Source organism: Sceloporus occidentalis, unplaced genomic scaffold, assembly GCF_023333645.1.
Source record: "Sceloporus occidentalis isolate IW3139 unplaced genomic scaffold, rSceOcc1.0.p SCAF_7, whole genome shotgun sequence".
NCBI classification, from domain to species: Eukaryota; Metazoa; Chordata; class Lepidosauria; order Squamata; family Phrynosomatidae; genus Sceloporus; species Sceloporus occidentalis.
Window position 1 is genome coordinate 569,621 of NW_028316987.1, and position 10,999 is coordinate 580,619.

General features: G+C 44.0%; 1 protein-coding gene across 4 annotated transcripts in view; it reads left to right on the forward strand.

The window, feature by feature from the left end:
* Window positions 1–8,013, forward strand: part of LOC149308962 (synaptotagmin-C-like) — a 66,760-nt gene extending 58,747 nt beyond the window's left edge. For all 4 annotated transcript variants that reach the window (XM_089531511.1, XM_089531507.1, XM_089531510.1 and 1 more), the window contains 4 exons: window positions 113–284; window positions 1,595–1,724; window positions 3,609–3,727; window positions 6,292–8,013. In XM_089531511.1, the coding sequence (XP_089387637.1) occupies window positions 113–284; window positions 1,595–1,724; window positions 3,609–3,695 (389 nt within the window). In that variant the 3' untranslated portion in view covers window positions 3,696–3,727; window positions 6,292–8,013. The remainder of the gene's footprint in view (window positions 1–112; window positions 285–1,594; window positions 1,725–3,608; window positions 3,728–6,291) is intronic.
* Window positions 8,014–10,999: the final 2,986 nt, after the last annotated feature.

Genomic DNA, 10,999 nt, shown 5'->3' on the forward strand with positions numbered 1-10,999 from the left:
AGGTAGGTAACAGGCAGCATGGGTTTGAACTCTGCCTGCCTTTAGTTTGGACCAGTTCCCACTCCTTATCATAACTATCTCCTCCTTCCACCCTTCCTGTGCCTCTCTCCAGATCCTTATGTTAAGGCCTCCCTTATGTGTGAAGGACGGCGGTTGAAGAAGCGCAAGACGTCCATCAAGAAGAATACCCTCAACCCCAGTTACAACGAGGCCCTTGTCTTTGACATCCCCCAGGACAGCATGGAACATGTCAGCATCACGTTGGCAGTCATGGATTATGATTGGTGAGAAACACTCACACACCAGTTGAAAAGGAGAGTCAACACTGTAATGGTGATTGCATTGGACTAGAACTCAGCCCAATCCACAGGATGACTGTAGGGATAAAAGGGGAGGGGAGGGTCACATATACCACCTTGAATTGATATAAATGTAACATATAAAAAGTAGGTGAGGGAGAGAGAAGGGTTGACTAGAAATGGCTTCTCCAGGATCCTTCAGTACCAACTGCATAATCAGCCCTCCATTATCCCACTGGTTATGGTTCAAGGATTTTGGCTTGATTCTACTGCCAGTGCTGTTCCACCCTTAGTTCTGACAAGAAAATAAGTATTCAGCTGAGATCATACATGGTTGTGAGCAGAAGTCCACTATGGCTTGTGGAGCTCCACTTTGGCTCCTGTCACCACTCCAAGGATGCACTGTGTCACTGTGGTAGCCGCCCCTACTCCATGGCCATCCCATTTTTGGAGGAGAATCAGAGAGTGAGATTAGAGAAGCATCTGGCTACACTCTCAGTCAGATGCAGACCACAAACACCTTCCGCCAAGATCTACGGGGGTCCTCAAGAGGTTTTAGCATTCATCACTCTATATTTGGCTCTGGAAACGTAGGCAGTCATGTTGGGGCTATCACAGTGACATAGTGAGTCCTAGGGCAGCTTTGGTTGTTGCAAGAAAAGGTGCCTATCTTCACAACACCAACCCCGCCCCCCAAATATAGCTACAGAAGCATAACATGGAATTATGCTTGTATATGTCACTAACAGGATGATGTCCTTAGGGATCCAATGAAAGAGGACCCTAGAAATCAGGACTCTGAATAGAGACAGAGACTACCATTTCAGGGGAAGTTTAATGAATGGCAGGATGTAAAAAGCGGAGACCAAGGCTACCTGGAGGATATAGAAGATCCAAAGCAGATGTTATATTGGGGCCTTGTCATTCATCCAGTAAGCAATGCTGCAAAGCGTTTAGATCCTGATCAATTTCCTGAATGAGCTCTTGCACCAAAATTTGTCATAAAGAACATGCTGGTGACTACAGGGGCTGTCTGTTATCAGCATTGGCTGTTTCTAGTTTTCAAAGTGTGTGGCAAGGTAAAATGCATAGTAAGCCTTAAAAACATTCTGCCTTGTTAATCTTCCAGTGTTCAGCTGTCTTTCTCAATCCCCAAGATCACAGTGTAAATGAATTATGCAGATTTGTTATACCCTTATGCCCATCGGGCATAACCTATTCTGAGCCAGATAATCTTTACATTTCACTGCTTCCTCTGTGGATGGCTGGTACCAAAATATGCCTTCTGTCCTCAGCATTGGGCACAACGAAGTCATTGGGATGTGCCGAGTGGGCAGTGATGCCGACACACCTGGAAGAGACCACTGGGCTGAGATGTTGGCAAACCCACGTAAACCGATTGAACACTGGCATCAGCTGGTGGAGGTATGTATTGTGTAGTGGGAACTTTAGGAACGACACTATGTACTGTTCTGGTGACTTTATTTTTTAAAAGCCTATAGTGGGAAATGCAAAAAGGGGCAGGCAAGCAGAAAGATCAAGGGGCTGGAGCAGATTTCCCCAGGAGAAAATGTTAAAACATTTGGGTGTCTTCATTTTGGGGGAAATGGGAATTTAATTGGGTGTGTGTGTGTGACACAGTGGGTGTATGCAAAATTGTGTATTGTGGGAAGAAGGTGAACTACGCATGCATCCAGGCTGATTGAAAAGACCAGAAAGCCCCATATTTTTTTCCTGTTCTGATTTTATTTTGGAGAGCCACACATGTTTTGTTTATTCCAGAATATCTTTGTCATCTCCCAGTACAATCAGAGACTTTTTATACCATCTCCCCAGGGCAGTTTATTTTAGACCAGTATAAAATTGGAAAGAACAGGAACAAAATCTAGGACATTTCAATAAGTCTGAATGCACTCTAGGAGAAGTTGTTTTCTCTCTTTCATAATATTATGACATAGGGTACTGGAGTTGATCTGAATGGGGCAGATTTAAAAATAAAACCCAAGAGCTACTGTGTTGTAGTGGTTTGAGTGTTGGACTAGAACTCTGGGAAACAAGGGTTCAAATCCCCACTGACCAATGGAAACCCATTGGGTGAGCTTGGGCATGTCACAATCTTTCAGCCTCAGAGGAAGGCAATGACAACTCCCCTCTGTACAAACCATGCCCGGGAAACCCCATCACAGGGTCAGCTTAGGGTCACTATAAGTTGGAAATGAGTTGAATGAAAAAGGGATCAATTTTACACAGTTAAAATAGTTTCAGTAGTAGAATTCACTACCACAGCACAGTGATGGCCACGATGTTTGACAGCTTTAAAACGGGATCAGATGAAGTCATGGAGGATAAACCTCTCCGTGGCTCATAGTTGTGAATGCTGTACATGATCTCATCTCAAAGGCAGTGTGCCTCCTGATAACCAGTTCATGGGAGGCACAGGCAGAGAGGCGAGGTGGCACTAATTTCCTGCCCTTTGGTGTGCCACTGGGGCACCTGGTCAGGACTAGGGGGTTGGACTGGATGGCCCTTGTGGTCTCTTCCAACTCTATGATTCTATGACTAGAAAGGACCTAGTACTGATCCAGCACAGGTTCCTGTTATCTTCTTATGTCCTTATTTTAACAACAGGAATGATATAAGACCACTCACATACTTGATAGAAACATAATGTTCCAGACTGTTTTCTGTATTGTAAAACAAGCATTGATCTTTTTCCCTTTGGGGGCTCAGCTTTCTGATGAGTCCTTGAGGTAATGATACAGCAACAGCTTACCACTTGAAAGAAATGCTGGTATTGTAGTGTCCAAGTAGTATTTTAAGGACATGAGAAGGAACAACATAATGCATTACAAGCATAAAACATAAAGCACTCCTTCTAAAGAACAAATACCAGAAAGGGAAGCACCCCAAATTTTAACTTAAATAAGTTGGGGGTGGAAGACTAAGGAGAGCTATGGGACTTAAGCTGCATCCACACTGCAGAAATAATACATTTTTGACACCACTTTAATTGCCATGGCTGAATGCTATGGAATTCTTGTATTTCGCACCAAAGCTCTCTGACAGAGAAGGCTAAAAGTCTCACAAAACAACAGAACTCCATAGCATTGAACCATGGAAATTAAAGTGGTGTCAACCTGAATTATTTCAGCAGTGTGAATTCAGCCCTAGTGGATTAGTGCATAGTGAAGAATGGGGAGCTACATCTTCTCATTCCTCTGGGGTTCTGCCAAAAGGGGTGTGTGGTCCAGTGATAAAACTGCTAGTTGTAATATTCTCCCGTCTTCCTCTTCTCCTCTCTTCCTCCAGGAAAAGACTTTGAACAGCTACATCAACAAGAATCCTCCAGCACGGGACAAACCCAGTATCGTAGTAGAAACTGTACATTCGGATTAAGATGGCCTGCCAGTCCTTCATCACTGGGGATTGTGAGTACTTTTGCCAGATGGGAACAGGATGAGAAATTGGCACAGTATCTTAATTTTAGCTGGAAATAGAGCAATGTGGAAATAGTTACCAGGTTTTTTTTACCTGCATTAGTCGCAGTGGTGTAGCTAGGAACTGAGGAAGGGGCTGTTTAGACTGATTTAAGTATGAAGTCTATAACTTTGCCCTACTACACTGGGGGTCTTCTTGCTTATTCAGACCATGGAATTTTGCCCCAAAGACTTTCTCTGATGGCTCCACTTTATGGTGACCAGATGTGATAGCTAGCAAAGGGGGACAAGACATTGCAAAACGTAGACCATTCAAGAAAAATGTAGGACATTACAAAATAAGTCACCTGTTGTATGCTTCAGCATAAAATATAAATATAAATTCATTTCATATGGTTTGTTTACAGCTGTACTACATACGTTGTATTTTTTATGATGAAGTGATCTTCGTTAAAATGCCTTTTTGGCTTGGAATAGACTTAAAGAACTCTGAGCAAGACAAATGTTTAAAATTGGACTTCACCAGCAACAAACCCTTGACTGAATCTACATTTAAATTATTTCTTTCATTTATCCAATGTGCCAAAATTGAGGGGGAACCTTTCAGCATTTGCAATGTGTCCCCAACAACCTATTGCCGAACACATTTGCTGTTCTTTCCTTCTCCAAGAAGCAAAGATGCACACAGCTCTGGGGCAGCAGTAGTCTGCTGCTGCTCCTAGGAAAAAAGAGCTTTAGAAGGATCCATCCTATTCACCTATTTGCAGTAGATGAATTTCTTGAAGGAGAACAGTAAAATGTGGACTTACTCAATGGGCTTCCAAGCCATGCTCAAAATGGAGAGCATTGTGGAATTCTTCCTGGACAGAAGGATGAAATGTAGGACATGCCCTGGAAAAGGAGGACATCTGGTCACCCTGCACCACTGACTGACTGACTAACCCTAGCTCCTCATGTAGTTCCCCCTGCGACCACCAGAGTGATTCAAGTGCAGCCCTTTTTCTGGCTCATTTCTTTCAACCCTTTGAAGGCCATCCCTTTGGATAGGTTGAATTCTGCACTGAAAGTCATGCAAACAGGGCTCCAGCCAGACTGGGACAAATTGATCTCTTGCAGTAGTGGAAGAAGTGGTTTGCCATATGTCATAACTTAATAACAAACTCAAAAAAAAACAAAAAAAAACCACTAGATTTCTTTTGTGATTTGTCAGCTTCCATTTAATTGATGAGGTCTTCTCTAGATTCTCAATTGGAAAAGGGCAATTTGCAGAGGTTTTCTTTTATTTTTTTAAAAGATGGTGAATAAACTGTTGTGTAGACTCATGTATAAGTCTAGAAATGTTAGTCCAAAAATTGACCCCCCCCCCCCAAACCAGAGTCAACTTATCCATGGGTCAATGTAAGTACTGTACTTTATCTCTTATGTAAAAAAGAAACCATCCCCTGGTGAAAAACAAAAGCGTAATCTGATCTGGAATCACTGACCCCTCTTTACTCTCTCTTCCATCCAGCCTTTAGTGTGAGTACAGTTATGCCTGCTGGGATTTGTTAAATTCTCTGCCATTGTTTGCCTTGGCTTCATCCTTTAGATCCTTTGTTACATGCCCCTCAGTTTTACTTTCGACCTATCTATGGGTCATATCAAAATCTGTAATTTTGGCCCCAAAACCTGCCCTCAACTCATACATGAAGTCAACTCAGAGTAGAATATATACGGTTGTAATAATTATCCATCAGCTTGTTGCCTGAGGATCCCCTGGCTAATATTTCAACATCACTGTCATCATTGTTACACCTAAATAATCCTGCAAAAATCTACTTTTACCTATTGTGACTGCAAACACGACTGGCTATGTGATAGAATGAGTAGATGTATAATTGTAAGCAGATGAAAGCTTCCAAACATATTTCTTTATTTGGATTTGTACATAACCCATCTCCTCCCTCCATGGGACATAAAGTAGCTCCAAGTAAAATAAAATCAAATAACTGCTACTGAAGCATAAAACAGGTGACTTACAGTAATATGCAAAACAAATTAAAAACAACGGAAATACAGTCATGAAACGGGGGGGGGGGGGGGGGGGAGGGAGAAATGCAACCATCCAGTTTTAAAAAGCTTTCTTCAGTACCACAACCTAATTGCCAAATGCCTGCCTAAATAAATAAAAAGCTCTTTGCATAAAGAACAAAGGAGAGTGGAGGCCTTAAGTCAAAATCAGTTGATCTACAACTACTGCGCATGATGCAGGTGCTTAAAGCACTTTCCTTCAGCGCTCCCAAGAAGGTATCTCCTTCCCTTTTGTTTCTCCTACATATGGCCAATAATGAACAACCTAGGCTAGAAAAATGCAAAAATATTCCACCTGTTCTGCCTCTCAGGGCCAAGAACGATCATCACCTAACGTTTGTTATAATCTCAATGAGCAGAGAAGCGGATCTGAGCAGAGTAACTGTGGATCTGAAAGAATTCTTAACATGAAAACTAGCATAGGGGAAGGAGAGATGTGAAAAACTTGGATGTTGGGGGTTTCCCCCCTTTGTTCTTTCTTTTAGGGTTCCAGCGACATGCTCTTTGAACTTTCTGGACTGTTTCCTCTGATCGACCCTGGAGGAACTGCCAACATGGGGCGTCTGTGAGTGGGTGGCAAGATTCTGCCCTTCCTCAATCTCCATCTTCCCCAGGAAAATTGCTGCCTGTTGCATTTTTTTTCTAAAGCCATAAAGGCAGCCACGGAGGAGCATTTTTAATGCGGGATGGGGCACATGTGTTATCAAATGTCGGGAGCAGGAGGAGGCTTTCTCCCTCGTCCTTTCACAGGGAATGAGGGAAGGTTAACCTTTGTGACGTGCATGTTTTGGGGGGAGTCTCTGTTCTGGAAGAAGAGTTTGGCTGAAGCTTTACGGGGTGTCAACGTTTTTGTTCCGATTGATTTTCAATGGCTTTAAGCTGCATGACTGGCAGAAGTTCAACAGGTGTGCCTGCACATCAGATTGATGAGGGAGGTGAGTGGCTGCACTGTTGGGAGATCTGACTGTTAAAGCCACAGTTTCCTGTCAGGGTTAAAATAGAGGGTGGGGGCATTTTTTGGGTTAGAAGCTCTCCTCCTATCATCCCATGTATGGTCTTTAAATCTCTTCTCAGCTGGGAATTTAGGAGAAAGTTAACTGAGGTCTCTTGTTGAGGGAATGTTTCAGACTCTCCCTCCTTTAGTTTCTCTCATCTTGACAGATCTCTTGGGGAGATTGGGAATGAGCCTTCCTGCTGCCCAGTTGAAATACGTGGGGCAGGGCAGTTTCCTCCATTTTGCCAGCATGCATGCAGGATCATTTGCCTCAATCTGCATGAACCTCTAACCTCAGAGGAGGAGGGAGACCAGGGGATGGTGGAACTTCCTTCCCTAACCACCTTGCCTGGAGAGACAGCTTTGGAAGTGGCACAAAAGTAGTACGCAACAGTCATGCCCTCCCTTCCCTCTCCACCCCTCTTGAAGAATGACCACGGAGTTCTTAGACATGAATTGGAAAAGGGCTTGTGACATTTTTTTAAAAAGGCTCCATGGTGGAGTATATTAAGGCCCGGTCCTCCCTCGTTAAAAGCCAGATTTGGGCCTATCTCAACTCCCAACATAGGCTGCGGATTCTGGACTATTCTGTGTACGCGTGTGTGTCAGTGTATGGGGGTAAAGTGTCTTGTTCCCTCCTTCCCTAAACCTAGTTGATTTTTGGTTCTTCTGGGGTTTGCATGATTGTTCACTGCCTAAGGTGGGTAAGGGAGCCATTCCCAGACTTCAGCTGGCAGAACGCTGGGTCAGAGAACCTAGGTGTCCTAGTTTTGTCCCCACTTGTGTTGCTCTTTCCCTATATACCCCCCTCCCGTTTCTTCTTGTTTGGAATGTCGTTTTTTTCCAATTGTTTTGTCTCACCCTCCCTCCTGCACCTCCATTTGTCATTTTGTCTTTGTCTTTTTGAGATTTTGTCCTGTTTATGGCTGGTTTGGGGTTGGTTTGTTTTTTTAAGTGTGTGAAATGAAGTGGGGGGAGGGGACAAAAAAAAGGGGGGAAACAAAACCAGCCCTGCTTCCTAAACCTCTGTCCCCCTTTTTTTGGGAAAAGCCATATACCTCCCCCCATTGCTTGGGGACAACCCCACCAGCATCAGTGGGGGAGGGGAGGGGGCCGGAAGGTGATCTCTCTTTGCAATAGGTTTGGAAACTGAAGCTGCTGCTAAACCGTGATATCAATAAAACTGGAGAAAAACAAAACATGTTATCAGTCGGGTAGCTGCAGATCAGACTCTTTTGGGAGATCAAGACTGGGTGTGATCAAGTGGTGGGTGAAATAGATTTGGATTCACCCTTTTGATAAACAGTGAGTACATTTTGAAGTTCAAGCACTCATCATAACCATAGCCACATCCACAATCCAAAAAAAACCCACAGGCTGCTAAAGTAAACCATAGCACTGTCTGAGCATGGGATGAGATTAAAATGGGGACAGCTGATTAATGTATTGCTGTCATGTTCACACACACACACACCCCAATTACTATGAGGACTACAGCTAAGATCAAGAGGAACTTAGATCATGCCATTATCCTTGCTAAGTAGAAAGTCCCAACTTTGTTTGGCCTATGAACCCTGACTCTGCTACAGAGGTGCACAAATGTTCTGGCAATCATTTTCAGACAAAACAGAGCATGTCTCATCTACAGCTATTTCTATTGCTAAATTATCAGGTAGAAAGAATGGTTCTCTGAGCACCTGTTGCCTAAATGGTATTGGGAGATGCTTTTCCAACAGCCTTTCTTCAATCTGATGCCCTCCAGATGTGTTGGAATACAACTCTCATTTTACTTACAGCCAACATGGGAAGGCAACTGTGAGGTATAATGGCCTCGTTGGGGATTCAACAGGCTGGGGTCAATCCCCATGGCAGGACACATTATCATTTCAGTCAAAAATATACCCAGAAGTCAATTCTAAGAAAACAAGCCAGGCTCTTCAGTTTGGAGATGTTCAGACATCATTGTGTACTGGACCTCAAGCACCACCACAGGCTCAAGAGAACCAAGAATAAGAATAAGGACTTTTCCAGTTACTGTAAATACAGAGAATACCTTTCCTTACTTGTTACTTTTTATAATCCACCTTGCTTCCCAGCTGTTTCCAGGATAGACATGGTGCTTCCTGTATTATCCTCACAGCAATCATGTGAGCTAGAAGAGGCAGAATGAGAGTGACTGCCCCAAGGTCACCCAGGGAGTTCCATGCTAGGTGAGGACATACATGTGGATCTCCCAAGCCCTTGTCCAACATTCATCACTCTGGCCGCATCCGCACTGTAGAAATAATACGGTTCGGCCGCGCTTGGACTGCCATGGCTCAATGCTATGTCGTTATTCTGGACAATTAAAGCGACTCACAGTACATGAGTTTAGTTTGTTGCGGTGCCAGAGGGAATGTCCAGAGGTACCGCAACAAACTGCCATGCCCAGAATTCCATAGCATTGAGCCATGGCAGTTCAAGAGCACTCGAATCGCATTATTTCTACAGTGTGGATGCGGCCTCTGTTCCACTGACTCGCAATATTAGTCCTTCCAAACACTTCCATGTTTTTTAAGTGTGTGAAATGAAGTGGGGGGAGGGGACAAAAAAGGGGGGGAAACAAAACCCTTCAACCACCAGCGCTGCTTTACTTCAGGTTTGAGACAGGCCTACTAAAAAGGCAACAACATGCTGATATAGCAAGATGCCTGGCCCTGAAGAGAAATCGGTACAAGCCAGTTAAGTAACTTCCGGCGAGGCAGGTTGCAAGCACAGCTGTAAGAGAGCAGAATCAGCAGGCTGAGTGTCTTGTCCTTCCTTGGAGCAGCAGGTGGGGGTGAAGATCTAAAGCTAGTTTCTAGGGCTGGCAGATGCAAAAAAATGTGAGCCGCATCAGCAGAAACTTCAGAAACAGCACATTTGGCCTCATTCAGCCAATTCATTTCCTCCTTTCACCACCCCAGGTCTTCCAAGATGGAAGCAGACTTATACTGTATAAGTAAAAATGCAATGCCTCCATATATTCTGGATACATCACTGGAGCAGAATATAAATAAAGTATAATAATAACAACAACAACAGCAACAGAAAGGTAAAGCAAAGCTGTATCCCTTCATATGGGATACTATTAACACACAGGCTCATCTAATACACTAGGGTTCCCACACCCATCAGCCCTATTAATGGTATAGAATTGTGAGCCAAGTAGTTCAACATCTGGCTATCTGGCCATCACCAGTTCCAAGTTGAATCAGAACTTCTTCCTTTCTAGAGCATTAACAGGCCTGGGTTCTAACTGTGTTGTGTGCTTTGAAGTTGTTTCTGACTTGTGACCCTAAAGTAAACTTATCAATGGGTTTTCTTGGCAAGATTTGTTCTGAAAGAGTGGGTTTCTGTGGCTGAGTGGTGATTCAAACCCTGGTCTCTTGAGAGTCCTAGTCTTCCCACTCACATTACACCAGTATGTAAAGAGAGCCTGTAGGGCTCTTCAGATTGCCCCGAAGGAGTGACGGGAAGTAACCCCTTTCCTGGCTGGATTGGGGCCACAGCAACCTCACGCTGTGGCCCTGATCTGGCCTTTGGAGGGCACCATAGCCATGGTGGCACGGCTGTAGAGCGCCCCTTCGGCACTGCGTCATATGGACACAAGTGCCAGAGGAGCACCATGATGCCGCGTGGCATCATGGCACCCCGGGGCAGAGTCAGAGCATCCATCATCAGGACACTGCACCCTGACTCCACCCACAGGCCAGCTTTTCAGGCCGTTCTGTATAGGGCCTTTGAGTCTGACTGAAAGAAGTTGGCAACATGAGCTTTCGTAGACTGAAGTCTGTGAAAGCTCATGCTGCCAACTTCTTCCTTTCAGTTAGTCTCAAAGGTGCTACAAACTCTCTCTACATACTGATTCTACAAACTAACATAACTATATCTTTGAATTCTATCAAATGCCTGTTTTACTTTCTCTACATTCAGATTTTTAAACGATCCAAGTTCTAGACGAGATGTTTGCACTTTTCTTTCTAAAGCTATCAAAATGCTCACACCTATGCGGTTGCCAAATTCAATGGGTAAAATCATTCTCCAGGATGGAGAGGACTATGGAGCCATTCAGACTACCTTTTGTACCGAATTGTAACTCTGGATTAAAAGTCGGAAGTTCCCATTGGCATCGGTTTAAACACATCAGAATTAGGGTTTTGCACACCCAATCCAGGGCA